The sequence below is a fragment of the Erinaceus europaeus genome, chromosome 3 (genome assembly GCF_950295315.1).
Source record: "Erinaceus europaeus chromosome 3, mEriEur2.1, whole genome shotgun sequence".
NCBI lineage: Eukaryota > Metazoa > Chordata > Mammalia > Eulipotyphla > Erinaceidae > Erinaceus > Erinaceus europaeus.
The window spans coordinates 130,628,995-130,648,485 of NC_080164.1; the positions used below are offsets into that span (position 1 = coordinate 130,628,995).

Here is a 19,491-nt window from a genome sequence, read left to right on the forward strand (position 1 = left end):
AAGTCTTGTGTTACTAAGCATACTTCCTCACTGAGTCATGCACTGCTAAATATGTACTTAAGTCCTCTTTTAATAACTTCAAATGCCAGTGTCAGTAATTACCTGGCAAATAAAAATAGAAATTCTTTTTTAAAATATTTATTTATTCCCTTTTGTTGCCCTTGTTGTTTTATTGTTGTTGTAGTTATTTTTGTTGTTGTTAATTGATGTCGTTGTTGTTGGATAGGACAGAGAGAAATGGAGAAAGGAGGGCCAGAGAAAGTCAGACACTTGCAGACCTGCTTTACCGCCTGTGAAGTGACTCCCCTGCAGGTGGGGAGCCAGGGGCTCGAACTGGGATCCTTACATCAGTCCTTGTGCTTTGCACCATGTGCGCTTGACTTGCTGCACTACCACCTGACTCCCCCAAAATAGAAGTTCTTATTATAAAGACCAGCCCCTTAAGGAAGAGAAAATTGCCTTCTACCCAATATAGTAATTTTTGCCATGTAATTCAATCATTATTCTGTTTCATGTCTGTTACAAGTGAGTCCTAATAAACCACATTGTAGGGGCAAATCCCCAGAGGGGGAAATATACAAAGCCAAATTATGTGGAACCATCCTAGCAGATTCAAAAGAACCCAGATAAATTATATATATAGTGCACACCTGGATTCATTGACTGCCAAAAAAAAAAAAATCCCTATAGCTTTAGGCAAGAGGTAACAAGTCCTGACCAAAGCCCACACTACTTCCTATGGAGGTAAATTGCTTTTCAGTGGAAATATTTTCCCCCATTCCTGTAATTGGTTAGTTCATTCATTCATTCAAATACTACTCAATGTCTAATCAATAAGATCCAGTCATCTAGAAATGAAGACTGGTGCAGTAAGCAAAGGGACACAGCATGGACTCTACTGGAAAAATAAGAATAACATAAAGCAAGCAATTACTAATCAGAGTGCTTTGAAGGAAGTTGTGGTGAAAGCCAAGTTGTGGGGAGGATAGAGGTTGGAATGGTGAGGAAAGGTCTCTAAGGAGTATGCAAGCATTTGACAGAACACGAGCCTGCCAGCAAAGAGCTGGAAGGGCAATTAATATAGCGAAGTTATCTTGATGATATATGGAAGTAAAGAAAAAACAGAGGATTTAGAGATCTTGTCAAAGCACACTCAGATCAACCATCTGGCAAGTGTGAACCAGCTGAAGAAACACCTCATCATAATATTCAACCTGACCAAGGTAGATAACTTCTCTTCTCTATTCAAAGCCTCAGTGAATCAATTCTTGATTAGTCTTACCTCTTTATCTCTTTTCATACTCAACACTATCTAAGACTCTCAAGGTAAATCAAGATTTCTAAGGGGCCATGTGGTGGTGCACCAGATTAAGTGCACATATTACTATGCACAAGGACCCAGGTTTGAGCCCCTGCTCTCCACCTATAGGAGGGACACTTCATGAATGGTGAAGCAGGTCCCCAGGAGTCTGTTTCTCTCCATCTCTCTCTCTCTCTCCCCCTCCCTCCCTCTCTCCCTTCTCCTTGCCCCCTCCCCGCTTCCCTCTCCATTACTCTCTGGCTATCAAATTAAAAGAGAGTGTAATAAATAAATAAATAAATAAATAAATAAATAAATAAATAAATAAAAGGAAAAATGGCCACCAGGAGCAGTAGATTCACAGTGCCAGCACTGCGCTCCAGCAATAATCTTGGTGACAATTAAAAAAAGAAGTTCTATTTAACATAGGAGTTGTTGTGAGAAGTTGGGTCAGATATAATTGTAGTCTGATTTTTGTTTTTAAGTTAGGGAGATGGTATGTAACTGTATTAACCAGAAATAGACAGACTAGGCAGGCTATCTTGTTACATAATGTTTGGACATCATTACTGAAAGAATGAGTTTTCCAGAAAGGCTATTCATAATGGCAATATGCATTTTCAGACAGATTAAACATATCACAAGATCTTGCTGCCACTACTATGTGCTTTGTCCCTCTTTTCCTAGGTGAAAGCACTGTATCTCTGCCTAAGCAACTTGGCCAGGAGCAGGAGCTTCCCAACAACACGGAAACTACAAAGAAATCATCCCCAACAAGTTTCAACACAGAGCATCAGCCCTCTGGGCCTGTTTCAAAAAAGAGAACCTTGAATTTGTCAGTTAGTTAGCTCTTATCAAAGGCTCAATTGAGAAAAGTAGTATTTATGAAAGATTATCTGAAGAGCCTTAACTTCCACCTCCTACTTTAAGTGTTAGCCTTGACTCAACTTCCAGGAACCAAGAGAGTAGGATCATTTTTGCTTTGTCATTTTCATCCCAAAGATTGCCTTTGCTGATTTACACACTGCTCTTGTGACCTCAGCTTTTATATCTATCATTATACACATCATACAAATTATTCAGAGAAATTCCTAAGTCCCCCATACAAAGTGCCTTTAAGATAGCTTCCAACATTTTTTATTTAACTTAATGCCCTAAAGAATTAGTTGCTTTCTCTCTTCGGACAGTGAAAATGACAGCACCCACTGCACTGTCCCTTTACCTGGAACTTATACTTAAATCATGGCAAGTCTGGCTTACTGTACTGGTTTTCAACATTAGCACATTTATTTTCACCAATCTACAGTCTAGACTGCATATTTCTATGTATCATATACTACACACTAGTTGACAACATATTAGAATGTTTTTATTTTATACTCATTAGTGGTTTTTTTAAGTAATGTTTAGTAGAGCTCATGCTTTTTTTTTAAAGTCAGTTTGATTTCTTTTTAAAATATTTATTTATTATTGGATAGATACTGAGAGAAATTGAGATAGGATGGGGAAGAGAGAAAAAGAGAGACTTGTAGCCCTGCAGGGACCAGGGGCTTGAACCTGAGTCAATGTGCTACAATTTGTGTATTTAACCAGGTGCGCCACCTCCTGGTCCCATCCCATTAGTATTTATTTATATTAATATGATACTTATTATGCAACTATGTCAACCCTTTTTGGAACTAAGAAAGGTTTAATTGCAGCTCAAAGTTGCAACATGAATCCTGCACATGAATTGGCATGAGCATATCCCCAACTTAATCACATAAAACTGTTGTTGATCGTATTCCTTTCAAGTGGGATTATCTAATCATCCCTATTTGACATACCAAACAGACCAATATACCCAGTAGACCTAGCAAAGGCAAGGCAGAAAGGCAGCATCAGAGAGCATGATGCAGAATTTAGCACTGTTCCCCACAAAGGCTACATCTTGTGCTAACCGAGTGTTACCCACCTCCTCACCACTGGCTATTCGGTGAGCCATATCTTTAAGGTTTCTCATCATTCTTTCATCCCGAAAATCATAAGGAAATGTCTCAGTCCATTCTGTTAGGAGCTGAAGAATTTTGGGTGCAATTTTTCTTATCTGGTTCTGGAGAGAAAAAGGAAATCTAATTTAGTGATACTGATTCACAATGGACTACAGCAAAGAAATAATCACCACCAGCATCACAGATAAACTCCTAAGTGCAGTCTTTGGTCTTGAAGAAGCAGCTCTAGTCCTTCTTTTCTACATCAATGCCAAGTGCAATCAACTTAAACCAGGATCAAAAGGAACTCCCATGCACATTAGATTCATTCATTCATTCATTCACATTCATTCATTCATTCATTTTTTTACCAGAGCACTGCTCAGCTCTGGCTTATGGTAGTGCAGGGATTGAACCTGGGACTTTGAAGCATCAGGCGCAAGAGTCTCTTTGCATAACCATTATGCTATCTACCCCCACCCTAGTTTTATTTTTTTTAATTTATTTATCTTTAGGATAGAGACAGAGAGTGTAAAAGAGACCATAGCACTGAAATTTTCTTCAATGCCAGAGGGGTGGAGCTTGAACCTTGGTTGTGCACATGGCAAAGCAACACACTATCCTAGTGAGCTATTTTGCTGGCCTCCATTGCATTAGATTTACAGGTTACTCTTTATACCATGCCCAGTTCCCTCTGTATACCCATGGGACCATTTCTACACCTCAGCTGGGGATAAGCGAGGGTTACTCAAGGAAACCAACTTTACACACTTAAGTCATAGAGTCACCAAACATAACAGGAAAAAAAATCTTTACCTTGTCACTGTTTGGATCACTTAGTCTCTGGTGTTCAACACATAAGTGGCAGACTTTGGCCATTAGTTCATATGGATGCATAAATAACCGAGAACTGAGCAGAAAGGTAAATATGTATGTTCTCTGTGGGAAAAGAAAGCCCTTATAGTTACATTCTCTCTGAAATACAAGGTTGCTGCCATATAGTACATTTAAGACACTCACTCAGTCAAAGTTAATATGCTGTGATTTCAGAAGTAATGCTAATTAGTAGCAAAACACTGCAAAATATAATTCTCCTTTATATTCGGATGTTATCTTTTCCTTTAAGAAACATTCAAAATATCAGGAGTACATGATAATTTTAGCACCTGATACACAGCACAATTTCACACCTATCCTCTAGGAATGATGATGCTAAGGTAATCACTCGCTCTAGTAAAGAACGAGATTCAATCCAGAGAGAGACATCTAACTTCTTCTATCCACACAGAATCATGCTCTATAATCCATGCATTATGGTAACTCAGTGGAAATCATATAACCCCTCCCCCCCCCCAGCCCACATCAGCTCAAGAGTATATCCACTGTGGCTCACAGGAATGTTTGTGTGCTTGTGTCAGAATATTCAAAGGCAGTCTTTCAAGTAATCTGTTTACTTGCTCAAAAGCAACTGTGTTAAACACAATCTCACACTACAGACTTTTCTTTAACCACAGTGTCTTCAAGAACCCGATAATAAAGCCATGCTTCAGTAGTAAAGCCATGCTTATTTGTTATAATAGTTTCAGACTCCCAATGAAAGAAAAACCCCAATGGGTTTAGCAACCCCCATCCCTGAGGGGGCTTTCCTAGCTCATAAACACTTAAACACAGTTGAACAAGGGGTTCCTTTTATTTTCAGTTACAAGTTTCCTCTGTGTGGCAACATATTTGAAAATGCTATGAAACAAATCATACACAGAGAGATAGCTTGGCAAGAAGCATGATGGTGAATGACAGTGGCAAGCACAGAATAGCCTTTACATACCAAGGTCATCATTGCATTTATAAAAACAAGAATGTAGTGTCTAGAAATCTTCATGAAACATCTATCAATAACTAGCTTCTTCATAACCTTAACAACCAAGGGAGTTGTAGCGCAAGTGGAGGAGAAATTCACTTGCTTAGAGAACCAGAGCTGAGATCTAATTATAGACAATGGCCATGAGATCACATGCAAAAGACACAATACTTAGTCTCTAGTTTCTTCCTCTCTGGTCTCTTGAAGTGTTGTCAGGATTGAAAAAAAAATGCACATAAATTCCCTAGAAAAAAAAAATATATATATATATACCCACTTTGTTTTACCATGTGGAATCTACCTGAAATGAGATTTATATGCAGATAGCAACCCAAATCAGAAACATTCTAAGCTCAATGTTATCTTGGAACACTTAGAAATCGACATGTGGTTTCTTAATAGAAAAGTTCTTAGCAATCCCCAGGTGATTCTGTAGTATCTAGGGTACCACATGGCCATTTTTGCTGAGTGCCAAAATTGTGTTTCAGAACAGCAATACCTACATCTGGGTAGTAATCCACATTGGGAACCAAGTGCTGGATTAGCGCCTCCAGGGATCCTGAGAGGAGGTTATTGTCATGGTAATACAAGCCTCCACAGCTGTCCTCTGCAGACTGGTAGAGGTTCCTGTTGTAGCCACTGCTGTCAAACATGGCTGAGAAAGGAGGTGTCTGAGGCATGCTTTCCTAAAGTGGATTTAAAAAGACAAAAACATAGTGTGTCAGCAACCTGCAAGTCCAATAAGGGTAAGGTTTAACAGGGACCACACTTTCACAGTGATGAAGAATGGGCAACTTACAAATTAAATTTGTTTCTGATTCATCTGAATCCACCGAGAACCAGATTGCTGACTGAGTCACACATGTGTGCATATGTTTGAGGACCAGTGCCATTCACTCAGACTATTATTAAATACTTGGATTAAAGGATCCAACCTGAATTTGAAGTCCCTGGTTGCTACATCTAGGTTATCAACTCCTTCACATTTGCTTGTGAAGTGGGGGAGGGAAATTGAGTCTTGAGTATCTTTCTCCAGGTCAGTCAGGTATTAACCCCCAGGTGAAAATGTGCATGTCTTCAAAGTTGCTAAGAAGAATTACCTGACACCTAAAAAATAGCCAACAATCTGTGGGCTTATTAGGAAATAATTAAAATTGGAAGTTGCAAGAATCAGACAGTAAAGGAGATCTAGAATGAAAGACTTTAATGTGTGTGTGTGTGTGTCTTAGTAAACTGCGGCTTTCTCAGTTTTCACTGGAAGCTGGAAAGCTGGAATTTTGTCCTCTTTGTGTCAAATTCTTTTTGGGCTGGGGGTTCTGTAAAGCCTCAGTTCTCAGTAAATAGCAGGTTGAGAAGGCACCAGATGTGGGCAGGAAGGAGCGTTTTGAGGGGCCTTTTCCATCTGTGTGCTTTGCTGCTCACAAAGCCCTTGACTCAATACTCAATAGAAGCAAAAGGTTAGCAAGTTCTGATGTGGGTCTCAGAACAGGCTCCCACTTTCTGGCCACAGGTTTGAACAATGGAGGCCTTCAAGAAGGGCCCAAAAGAAGGGTTTGTGAGGACAAATAATGCCGGGAAACCAAGCCAAACTCCAAGGGCCTATTACTGGGTCAGCCTGGTAGGTGAAAACAGCAAATATGGAAAGACGCATATAAAAGAAAGGAAAAGAAAATAAAGGAAAGGAGAAAAGAAAGGAAAGGAATAGAAAGGAAAGGAAAGGAAAGGAAAGGAAAGGAAAGGAAAGGAAAGGAAAGGAAAGGAAAGGGCCACCAGAAGAGTGGTTCAATGGCAGAACTCAAAATTTGCATGTGTGATGTCCCAAACTTGATCCCTGCCACCATATATTCAGATTGATGCTCAGATTGTCACTCATTCTTTCTTGTGGAACAAGTAAATTTTAAAAAAGATTATTATATAAAAGGGTAAAAATACAAGTTTCAGCTCTTTGTACTCTATCCTGACCACAAACCACAGCTGGGAGTGGGGGGTGGGGGAGGGGAGGTGGAAGAAGCCAGGAAAGAGCCTGGGTGGCAGGAAGAATCATTCTATCAGGGTAATAATGTGTCACCACCAGGGTCATCACTGCTGTGCTTGGTCCTGATGGCCAGGGGCTCAGGAACTCTGGAATGTAAATGTTAACAGAGAGACTCCACACTTCGCTGGTAAGACCTCACATGTAGGACTCACTGTTAAATAAATAACTCAGTGTTGACATTTTATAAGGCCATGGACAAAAGCAACTTTTGTCTTCCTTCAACTGCCAGTTTTCTAGGAGCACAATCTTTGCCAATGGGCTTTCAGGGAGAGGGGGAAAAACATGTCACTGCCCTGAATAGCCTTAAACTGGAAACTTGGATCTGAGATGAGAAACATCTAACAGTTACTTCCTTTTTCTCCTACCAGGGTTATCACTGGGGACCAATGCCTGGGTGATTCCACCACTGCTGGAGGATATTTTATTTTGATTTATATTTGTAGAGCATGATAGACAGGGAGAAACAGAGAGATGAAGACACCATATCTCTGTTCCATTACTCATGACGATGCTCTGTGCAAATGCTCCCAGGTGCCTATGGTAAAATGTGTGCTCTACCAGGTAAGCCACCTCCTGGCTCCCTAAGAGTTATGTCTGGATCTGGCAGCTGCCTCTGGATTATAAATGCATAAGATGGTTCTAACCACAGAGCTTTTCATATGTAGGGGAATGAATTATCATGCACTTGGGGTTGAAGTTTTGTTTTGTTTTAAATGTCTTTTCTCAAAGAGATTTCCCTCAATTTCTCCACTTGCTTTTACTAAAATGAGCAGTTTTAATAAAGAGCTTTGGGAGATGGTTGGCCAGGCTCTAGGTATTTAATTTAATCAGAAAATGTTCAAAGGAATAATAAGATCATAAAAATATTCTGATCCATATTGGAAAATAGATTTCCTTTAACTTTCCAACTGCAACCAGTTAGAAGTGGTTCTCACTGATGATGAGTGAGAAGGACTTCAAGACTGTTAACTTGGTAGAAGATATATGCCAAGTGATTAGCTATCAATGCCATGGAAGGATCCAGGGCCCCTGCACAGCACACTCTGGTCCAACTTCCTCCTCTAGAGGTACAAACTGAAATCCTGGGAAGGGAAGTGCCCAAGCCTACGTACACACACACACACACACACACACACACACACACACACACACACACACACAGAGAGAGATAAAGAGAGAGAGAGAGAGACACTCATACTATGTGCAGTTAACCAGGTACACTACTGCCCAGCCCCAGTTCACACACACTCATGTGGCCACAGTACCAATGAATATCTGGACCTCCCTGAACAATGAACCCTTTGACTTGTTAACAGCAAGCAGTTAGCCCAGGAAAGGATCAGAGGTCACTCAGAGATTTCTTCTAAGTCAGTGTCAAAATCCAGCATGCATTTTTACTTCATACTTATACCCACAAAGTGGACCTGGACTAATTAAGTAAATTCTAATCTAGCACTAAATAGTGACATAAACTTTTAAAAAGTCATTTTTGCCCTAGCCCTCTTCTCAGCTAGAATTTTTCACCCATATATTCTCAGCCCTCCTGAAATTCTAAATTATACAACAACTATCCATTCTACATATAACAAAATTCTTCACAAGGTACTATTTGTAAGAGGCATAGGTAACATCCTTGGAAATACACCATTCAGCAGATCTTTAAGAAGTTACCAAATGCCAACACTTAGGACTCTCTCATCCCCCCCACCCCACCCCAGCCTCAAAAGAAAAGACTAAGTTGCAGTGGAAATCAGTTAAATTCACTGAGATTATATCTTATTATACAGAAAATAACACACAAGATGAGTGTGGCATAAGTTTTCTGCCTTCTCATTAGCCCAAAGTGCCACTGCCAACCAGCTGACTTGACTTTCCCAAGAACCACCTTGATTGTAGAATGTGTACACAGCAACAACCAAAGCTGAGATTCTAGAAACACAAAGTGTGCCACCCCCTCCATTTAAGTGCAATGCTCTCACATCTTTCTGCCTTGCCATATCCCTCAGGCAGCCTCTTTTGAGCCCGTCTCCCTTCCTAGGCTACACATTATTTCACTATGAGGCTCCAAGCAGGAAAAGATGACCCCACCCACCCGCAGTCTTCATTTTTCTGTAATCCCCTTCATGCTCTCTCCCTCAGCCAAGAGGAGCCAAGACAAGAGGAGCCTAGGAGGCATTTAGTAAAGGCTCACAGGAGGTTGACTGTAGGTCTGTTTCTGGAAAGTCTACTGCCTACAAAGGTCTTTTTCAATTTTCTTACCACTCTAGTTGGCTACCACTTTGATTTGGCTGCAGGAAAAGTTCAAGTGCAGGAAAACTATAATAACTCACCTGCAGTCATACACTGACTATCAGGGATGGGCAAGGCAGGGGTTCATACCTATGTCTTCAGAGTCCAGGCTCAGAATTTATTATTCTATATTGTGCTGGACAGCAGATGGTCTTCTTTCAACTTTCAATGCTGAACCACAAAACTAAAGCCTATCAGTTTGCCCCAAACTACAAGCCCCAAAGATGTGTTAATAACAGTAATTAATCTTATTAAAATGCAATATTATCAGGGTCTGGGAGATGGCACAGTGAGTAAAGCACTGGACAATCTTAGGCATGAGATCCTACATTCAGCTCCTGTCATCGTTTGTGCCAGAGTGATGTTCGAGCTCTCTCTTTGTCTTACACTCTCATTAATTAATAAATACATCTTTCAAAAACTACAATCAACCCAACCACAGTATTTGAGCATCTCACATATATGTGCCCCCATGCAGAGACAGGTTTCTGAGATTCTGACTGACATTTATTTATAACTTAGAATCTTTGAAGCTGGGATACAGAGTTAAGAAATAAGAAGGGAGCTGGGTGGTAGCACAGAAGGTTAAGTGCACGTGGCACAAAGCGCAAGGACCTTAAAGATCCCGATTGGAGCCCCCGGCTCCCCACCTGCAGGGGAGTCGCTTCACAAGTGGTGAAGCAGGTCTGCAGGTGTTTGTCTTTCTCTCCCCCTCTCTGTCTTCCCCTCCTCTCTCAATTTCTCTCTGTCCTATCCAACAACAACAACAGCTATGACAACAATAACAACAATAAGCAGAACAAGGGCAACAAAATGGGAAAAATAGCCTCCAGGAGGAGTGGATTCATAGTGCAGACTCTGAGCCTCAGCAATAACCCTGGAGGGAAAAAAAAAAAAAGAAAGAAGAAAACATTTAACACTCCCCCCCTTTTTGCAATAAATCAAAAACCAGAGCATCATCTTACAATAAGTATCATCTTAGAATTAGTGATATGCAATCACCATTTACGTGTTCTCTATAGAGTCCCAATTAAAAATATATATATGATGAGACAAATGACCAAAATAAAGCTCCTGCGTCACACTGCTCATTCCATGTCTCTAGACACTTAGCAAGTGGCCAGTCCAACTTTTTTTCTGGAAAGATCAACTGCCTTGAGCAAATGATGCATAAGATAAGCAAGGAAAAAAGGTCAGCAGAATGGCGCAGAATGTACTGTTTTGTGAGGCATATTTTGAAATACATGAGCAGGTAAACGCAGTGGTTTTTTTTCCTCCCTCACATATCTTTCCTCTTATTACCTGCATCAAGAACTTCTGTTGATGCCCAGATCCCTAATTCTCCCTGCTTGGATTCTGGAATTAGTTTTTGTTTAGTAAAAATAATGCAATATCCAAGTGTTGGCTGTTAAGAATGTAGAGAAGAGCTTAGCCCCATGAGATAAGCATCATTTGTTAATGATTAACTCTAGTAATGTTTGGTGAGGACTTTCCTAATGAATGAACTAAGTGTGAATATTCTTATTCCAAAGTTTTCACTTCTATGTCTCATAGTAGTTTTGACTTCTTCTCCTTACGCTTGCTACCAAGATTACTTCTGGAACTTAATGTCTATACAACACAGTTTCTAATAGCCTTTCTCCCTTCTTTTTCTTCTTTTCTTTCCTTCCTTCCTTCCTTCTTTCCTCCCTCTCTTCTTTCCTTTTTATAAATGCTGAGAAACAAAAAGAGGTAAAGAAAGAGAGACAGAAGAGAGAGACACCTGTAGCACTGCTCCACTGCTCCACTGCTCATAAAGCTTCCTCCTTGTAGGTGGGGGCTGGAGGTTTGAATCCTAGCCCTCATACATGAAAATAAGTGTTTTACCCAGCTGGCTACCACTCAACCTCCTGATTTCTTATCCTCAACCATTATCTTTGAGTCATCACTATTTCATATTTTTCTATCTCTGGTTTACTGTATACCCTTAATTTTCATTCCTTCCCAGTCCACCTCCCTCAGTTTTTAAACATAATCTCAAGACCTGATACTCTATTGTCTGCCATCCTTTAGTATCACAAATCTTATATACACCAATATACCTATGTATGACGGACAATCTGCTAACCAAAAAGTCTTGTTTAGGAAATAATGGCATTTTGTTTTCTAAAATTAAGAGTGTTTTACAGCTTTAAATACTAGAATTAGCTTACTGGGAAAGCAAATTTCAGAGTAGTTAATTTCCTCGGGAAAAGAGTATTTACACAAGAGACCTGAAAAAGCTGCTACCTTTCTTAAATCAGTACTGGTATCACTTACAAACTTTCATCAGTCAGCCAGTCCTTGAAAAGTCAGTATATATTCTATATTACCAGTGGTTCTTAGCTTTTTAAGGAGTTCATAATCTCTCCCCACTCTGACCACAAAGAAATAGACCAAGGAGTTTTTATACTTTTAGAGAGCACAGGCCTCGGGTTAGCAAGTATATTTGTGGGTCTGCACTGAGCCTAGCTGTCATTTATAAACTCTTTCTCAAAAGGAAAACACAGTGGTTCTGAAGAGTGCTAATACATTTGATACTGACTCCTTACAAACATTTTATTCAAGTACTATCAATTGACAAGAGTTAGAGGAAATTTTAAAATGAAACTTCTTTTTTCTCCTAAATAAAGGAGGTTTTATGGAATGGAGAAGATGCTGTGAGAGCACAGGTGACAGGTGCAAAGAAAGGATAGAGCCAACCAACTCAGTATACAGATTCCAAGTTTTGCTGGAAAACTTGTCCCAGTGAAGAAAAAGATACCGCCAGCCCAGGTACATAAGATGAACGCCCTTTCTTCAAATTAGTTTGGTAAGCTGAAAAGTTGGTTGACAGATTCAGATTATTTTACAGGGACAGCTAGTTCAGTCACAAATATATATCATGTCTTCCAAGGGCTCTGAAAAAGTTCAGCCTGACATTGATCCAGAAGCAAGGAAACCGGCCCTGTGTGATTTCAGGGATGAATGGGCTTGAAAGGCATGCCTAATGGTTTCAAACCACCTAAAGCACCAGATGAAAAGCTGCCTTTTTCTAAGCAGCAGACTGTGTTTGAATTAGCAGCTGCTTATGCACAACATTATTTATGATGAGGCAGCTGCACGAGGATAAGGTGGTTTCAGGTAACAACTTAAATGGGAAAAGAGGCTGAGGAGAAGATGGGTGTAGGACTGAAATCAAAAGCAATCCTTCAACATCTGCTGTAGGTGCTGCAGATATCTGCCAGAATGTCAGGTCAGCACTTCCCTTACACACAGGAAGAGTAAGAGCAAAAAGGTAGGTGTTGGAGAAAAGACTTTTCTTTTTCAATACCTATTTCACCACATGGTACTCAGGTGAACCGTTAACAGCATTAACAGTTAACAGTGGTGTCTTTACATTGGTCACCATTATTCATCTTTAGTAAAACACTGGGCCTGTGCTTCAGCAGTGTGTGTGTTGGGGGGGGGGGTAAGCACTGAATTACAGGAAGGTCTCCCTATCACAGCTGAACTTTGAAAGCATATTTGCTTAGAGAGGAGAGGCTGCATCTAATATCCTGGAATTACTGGTTCTCCGATTCCAATCTAGATTCCAAAGGAACTTTGCACTTTGGTGAAATGTCTCCTCAGCCTCATTTGAGATTCCAGAGATCTGAGGTAGAACAAATACACATATTTTGTCTCTAGTCAAGCTGGGGTTCAAGTGGTCTCAGCAACTTTTGGCAATGCTAGCTCACTGGATACAAAACTGATCAGTACATTCAGAGTACAGGAGTGAAAGGCATAAGTCAAGTTCTTGGCACTACCAAACCAGGAGTACTTTGAAGATTATCTTCTTATTTCTTATCTTAAGCCAGGGAAAGTCCTAAATGCAAAGCATTCTAATAGAATCTGGACACAGTACAAATGGTAAGAATTGTTTCTTCTAGGAACCTCTTGAAATAAGAGGCAATATGTTGAGAGTGCAAACAATACAGTGTAGACAACTCAAAATCCACTCACTCCTTTGGCATGTGAACAAAAAGTGTAACTTCCAGATAAGTACATTCTTTGGAACTGAGCCACAAATGCCCAGTTTCTCAGACAATGGGAGAAAAAAAATCAGCATTTTTGAGAGAAAAGGGTCTTATTTCTTGCCAAAATGATGAAATGGTGGTATTACTTTCCTAATTATGCAAAAAAATAATTTTACTTTTTTTCTTTATATAGCCTAGATTGCACTTTTAAAAACTCTTAATTACTCATTGATGGAGGAAAGGGATTCTGACTCAAATAGTTACTATCCTTGGTTTCCTCAGAAGGAAAACAAAACAAAAATGTGCCATATTTTGTCTAGGGGACATTTTGTTAGCAGTTTATTAAGATATACAGTGATACTTTAGCACACGGAAACTATAAGTGAACCTGGAGAACCACTGAAAATCTTTTTATGAGATAAATGTATGCCAAGAGAACTATTGTGTTCATCTATAACTTCAATGCAGTTCCTCATCTTAACAGTAGATGGCTCCACACCCCTTCTTTGGAAAAGGCTGGAGCTTTTCCACAGTTAATAGTTCTGGTTTAGAAAAATCCTAAGGACAACTTGAGAGAGAGAGAGAGAGACAGAGACAGACAGAGAGAGAGAGAGAGTAATTGGTGCTTGTGATCTTGCAGCACTACTGAATTAAGAAAAGTGACATTATTCATGCTATTGCATTGAAGAAAATATTTGCTCATTGACAAACTAATTGGTCTTACGCATTAGATGCCTACCTATGGTAATAAATACATGATTTTTCCCCCCAAAGGAACAAAAATGATCTCTTGGTTAATAAAAACCTTTACTATTTAATTAAGTGTTGCCAAAAAGAACTTTCTGAGATATTGTAAATGCTCATTTTCCACACTGCCTAAATATAGGCGCCATTAGCTTAACGTGTAGCAAGTGCAACTGAGACACTAAATTTTAAATGCTGCTTAATTTAACTAAGCCTAAATTAAAATATCCTCATGTGGCTATAACATCTTGAACAGCAGATATAAGTAGAGAAATAAACATTTATATGTGATAAGTCTCCGGTCAAATTGTAGAGTGTTGTAGTATATTCTTTATCAAAAGAGTTTATATCTCTGAACCAAATTGATCTTAACATGAAAATACCCTTATGTTTAGTCAGGTAAGGTAGTTGCTTTTACATTTTATTATGGACTATGCTTAGTGGGATCACTTTTATTTTTCGACAAGTCCTTGAAAAAGCATAATTACCCTCCATTTAAATAAAGATGCTGACAGTTAATAAAGAGTTTTCCTTTATTTTCAAGCTAATCTGTACTTCGTTAAACTAATTTCATACCACAGCTTCCTAATAAAATCTGAATAAATGAATGACTCCCAGAAACATGCCCTGAGATGAAACAGTAAATACATAAACCTAGGGGCAAATGATGAGTCAGAAGGGAAACTAAATATTTCATAGGTAGCAATATTTAATTAAAAGGTCAAAAATTGTTCTGACTCATTTTTTTGGCAATTAATATTTTGCAATACATTTGTAAGAGAATGATATAGGCCAAAAAAAAAAAAAAGAGAGAAAGAAAGAAAACCTTAAGCCCCTACATAATTGTCATTAACAAAAGGAAGTGTTATTTCCCTCTCTTTACTCCTATGCACTCAGAAAGTAGATGCAGATCTAGCTACAAATCCTTCGCCTTCCACAGCTAACACAAGGTGCAAGTGCATGGAATGCTGGTACTGCAATATAAATCAATTATCAGAGAACCTGGTGGGGGGAGAAGGCTCATAAATCAGCTTATTCAATAGACCAACAAATTTACAAATATTGTATGTATGAGGGAAAGTAAGTGATTTACTAGGAGTCCAGATTGACTAAACCCTAGTCCTTCTGTCCTCAGCAGAAATCTATCTACTGTACTGAGATGCAACAGTGATTTTAGGATAACCAAGGGCTCTACCTTCTGTAGACTTAGTTGAAAACAAGCAAACAAACAAACAAAAAATAGTCCTTGAAAAGTGAAAGAGGCGGGAAAGAGGCAGTACCTGAATGCAGCCACCACCACCACCACCAATCCCACAGACCTTGAGTCGTATTTGCAGCAGTGCAGTTTGCCCTTTCAAGACCTTATAAAATGCTATCACAGCTTTTCCATGTATTACTTGTGGCATTAGAATTTGGAGAGTCCAGATTCTTCTCTCAAGAAAGGAAGATTACTCCCACTAGTCTCCTCTCCCAACCAAGGACAGACTTTATTTGGGGCCATCCAGATGCCTGCCCTTCTTCCAGGTCCCCTTTGCAGATTGATTAAGTCAAGCCCCTCATTTACTGTGTCAGGGCAGGCTTCTTGCCCAGCACAGACTCCCATCAGATTCTCCATTTCTGCATTCTTACTATGTAGCCTTGTCCTGGGTAGTTTTTGTTGAGTCTATTGTCCTTATTAGTTACTAATTAATTTAATATTGTTAAGAAGGCAGTGTTAGTAATATACTATGTATGGTCATGACAAATACCTAGAAAATGTAGGAACATATACTCAAGGAAACACTAGGTTGGAAGTTCAGTGGAGGGAAGGGGCAAAGCCTTTCAGTGATTCTCTGTTCCAAAGGAAAGGATGGCTACAGGTACCAGGTATGGTTGCATTGGATAAAATGTCAAAATGTGGGAGGCAGAACATAAAATGGAGCAAATCTGAAAATGCCCCTTGGGAGAAATAAATTCCAGGAATTTAACACTCCACTAGACAAGTGCAAAGTACAGTGTGCTTAGTACCCTGAGATGTTGCCACCTCTAGGAAAACAAAGGATTGAGTTGCATGCTGGGGAAGAACACCAACAAGAAACATGCTAATAAGTAACTGCTCTCCTAGCCAGGAAATCTGTTTGAAGGACATATCAGTATGTCATATCTGCTTACCAACCCTAATTTCTGTCACATGTGCCCTAGGTTCTCATTAACTCACTCACTCTCCTTCCTCACCTAAAGTCACCATTAAAGCTTTCTTCTGCAATGAGAATTTCAACAGGCAAGACTGTTCCTTTTGATTGCTTTTTAGAAATTAATTCTCCGTCTGCTGGGCCATTTCTTTTCCTCCCAAATCTCCAAATGAGACCTATACTCGGGTTAACTGTCAGCCTCCTTGTGTCTGAGCAGTCTTATCACAATGGTCCAACCCTGTCTTCTAAATTAAGACACAATCATCACATGTCAAGCTCCAGCTCCTGTTTTCAAGAGGAAAGAATCATCATCCACCCCATCTGATTCTGACTGTACCAGACATTATTCAAGAGTGCAGCACTCGGTCCCCAGACTCTTCCTTCCCCTTTATGTACGGCGCAGAGACCCTCCCAGGCCACTGGGTATCAGCCCCAGCTAAATATAGCTATCTGCACACAGCAGTCCCTGACCGCGTCACTCAGAGCTGCTGACGGAGGACTCCTTGGAGACGTGCTCAGCCCAAACACACATACACAAAATGTGTGTCTGTACTTATCTGTACACATTGCACCCACCAAATCCATCCTCCTCTAGGGCCCATACATCTACAATCAGAGAAGAAAGTCGCTCCCATGCATCACCCTCTGTGCTATCAGAGAACTAGGCTATCTGGCTAGTGCCAGCTACATACATTCGGCTGGTGCATAGTGAAGCAACACTCCAGTGGACGAACGGGGACGGACACACACACCACACACACACACCATACACACACACCACACACACACACACACACACACACACACACACACACACACACACACACAACCTCTTCCCAGTCCTATTCTCTGGAACATCACTAGAATTATTCGCACAGCATAGAAAGCGGTGCCTTCCCTGGCTGTCTGCAAGGTTCTGTGGTCTCTAGTTCACGCGATCATCACCTGGCCAGGTGACCCAAAGCGACACATCTGAGCTCGAGTACGAACCTGGAGACTCAGCTCATCCCAAGTTTGCCAGGTAAGCGAAGGGATGGAAGAAAAATGTCAACTCTTCTTTGGTAAGCACATGACTATGTCCCCTTGTCCCTTCTCTGACAATCAGACTTCAAATGATATGACGCCGAGGACATCAAACACAAACAACTACGCAACACACACACACACACACACACACACACACACACACACACACACACACACACACGAAAACTAGCCAAGAAGTGGGAAGCAGCCGACAGCTATGTAAGGAAAGGGTGGCAAAGGTAAACGCCACTAGAACTCAGACTTATCCTTAAACCTGTACCAAATTTCCAAACAGAAGACCTGGCTGCAGGAAGAGCAAAGCCAACCCCAACCCTGCCCACTCTAGGGCTGCAGGGACTCGGTCCGCACCTGTTGTCCCGGGTCCACTGGGGGGTGCAGCCCAGGGCGCGCTCCCTGGCCAACTCTACGCGGAGCGCTCTGCACTGGCGAGCACCGCCCCGGGACGCAGCCGCCTGCGAAGGCTAATGGAGCCCGGCCGCCAGGCGCACAGCCCGGGATACCGGGAGAGCACAAATAGAGGCGGAGTGCCTGAAATGATCAAAGAACCACCAACCTGCAGACAGACCTCGAATCCTCGGCTTCCCAGCTGTTTGCCGTGCGCCCCCCAAGCGCGCCCGAAGCCCCGGGAGCGAAAGCGCGCGGAAAGAAGTAAAGGTATCTATCTCTCTGCTCTACAGCCCTGTGCCTTGTTTATACTGAAACTCTGGCGGCGGCAACCGCGCACGCCCCCTCCGGTCCGATCACTGCCCACCACCAGCTCCGCCCTTGTAGTACGGACCAATCACGCTACAGATCACTTTTCATCGCGCCCACTACGCCGCCAACCCCGCCCCGTGTGTCTGGTGCGGACCAATCACGGAGTAGATCAGCGCCCCGGGCTGGAGAGTCCCGGGGAGCTCCTGCTCCCGCAGCTCTGCGGCCCAGCCGCCCGCCCACGCAGTGGAGGCTCTGTTGCCCGGCGCAGCAGGTTCACGGGCTCTTGTTCCACTCGCTCCAGCTGAGAGCGTTTCTTCCTTGAGTGCACCTGCCCCGGGCTGTTTTGTGTAGTCAAGTGCCTGTGGCTCTGTGTGTGTTTACCTATCAACTACCTGTAAATACCAGCCCAACTCGTTATACAGTTTCTAGTAACTTCATTATGAGTTAAAGGTTACTGTCCTGTAACTTTCAGAAGAGAACTGAAAGAAGTCTCAGGAGCACTGGCCACTGAAGGCCCGACTGCGAAGCATTGTGTAAGACGCGGGCGGGGGGGGGGGGGCACACTTTGGGTAAGAGGAATATGGGCCCTGCTATTCTGAAGCTTACAGCTCAGTGCAGCTGAAGTAGTAAGCAAAAGGCCTTGCCAAACAAAATGAAAAAGGCTGCGGCCATTATAAGTTCCACAAAGGGAGGGAACTGGTGCTGTGAAATTTGATTCTGGAAGCAAAGCAGGGAGGCCACACATAGGGGAAAGGCCGCATTGTCATGGTAACCGCATATTCCACCTTGGATACTTGATAAAAAAATAGAGAAAAAAATAAAAAACCCCAACACTTCACCTTGTGCAAATAAAAGAAGGCTGAGGGAAGAAAGGATGGGGGGCAAATAGGGAGAAAAACACAATGGAAAGAAAACAACTGAAGACATTTGGAGGTTTTGCTACCTGCTATATGACCAGGAATAAGTAAATTCACTCTTTTGAACCCCAGTTTTTTCAGTATCTAAAATAACACTTCATACCTAACCTCAAAGAACTGTAATTAGGACTACTAATATAGTATATAGGACTACTAATATAGTATATTAGGACTACTAATATAGTATATAGTATAGCCCTTATGCCCTTGCTTCGTCTTCCCTCCCTCTTTCAGCAAGACTTTTTCAGATAAGCAGATACAGAAACAGAGTTGAAGACACTAATGTACGTAAGCTTCCCACAGTGCACTGGGGCCTTGCTGGAACTTGGGGTTGTGTCCAGCATGACAAAGTGGGTGTGTTACCAAGCTATCTTGACTACCCCAACTTGCCTATTCTTAATCCAGTCTTCATTTTCTTTTTGAAAATGTTTCATTTTATTATTATTAT

General features: G+C 41.2%; 1 protein-coding gene and 1 long non-coding RNA gene across 4 annotated transcripts in view; one reads left to right on the forward strand and one right to left on the reverse strand.

Annotated features, from left to right (window-relative positions):
* Window positions 1–19,491, reverse strand: part of RASGEF1B (RasGEF domain family member 1B) — a 200,574-nt gene that overhangs the window by 19,435 nt on the left and 161,648 nt on the right. Inside the window, exons 1-4 of one of the 3 annotated variants that reach the window (XM_007518498.3) lie at window positions 17,984–18,145; window positions 5,632–5,814; window positions 4,087–4,209; window positions 3,255–3,392 (exon numbers count right to left, since the gene is read on the reverse strand). In XM_007518498.3, the coding sequence (XP_007518560.1) occupies window positions 3,255–3,392; window positions 4,087–4,209; window positions 5,632–5,808 (438 nt within the window). In that variant the 5' untranslated portion in view covers window positions 5,809–5,814; window positions 17,984–18,145. Of the gene's footprint in view, window positions 1–3,254; window positions 3,393–4,086; window positions 4,210–5,631; window positions 5,815–17,983; window positions 18,146–19,491 lie in introns of those variants that run through there. The other 2 variants (XM_060187929.1, XM_060187928.1) reach the window with 2 other exon arrangements.
* The window catches only part of LOC132537542 (uncharacterized), a 32,365-nt gene continuing 31,168 nt past the window's right edge, over window positions 18,295–19,491 (forward strand). Inside the window, exon 1 of the long non-coding RNA XR_009549009.1 lies at window positions 18,295–18,659. This is a non-coding gene — a long non-coding RNA (uncharacterized LOC132537542). The remainder of the gene's footprint in view (window positions 18,660–19,491) is intronic.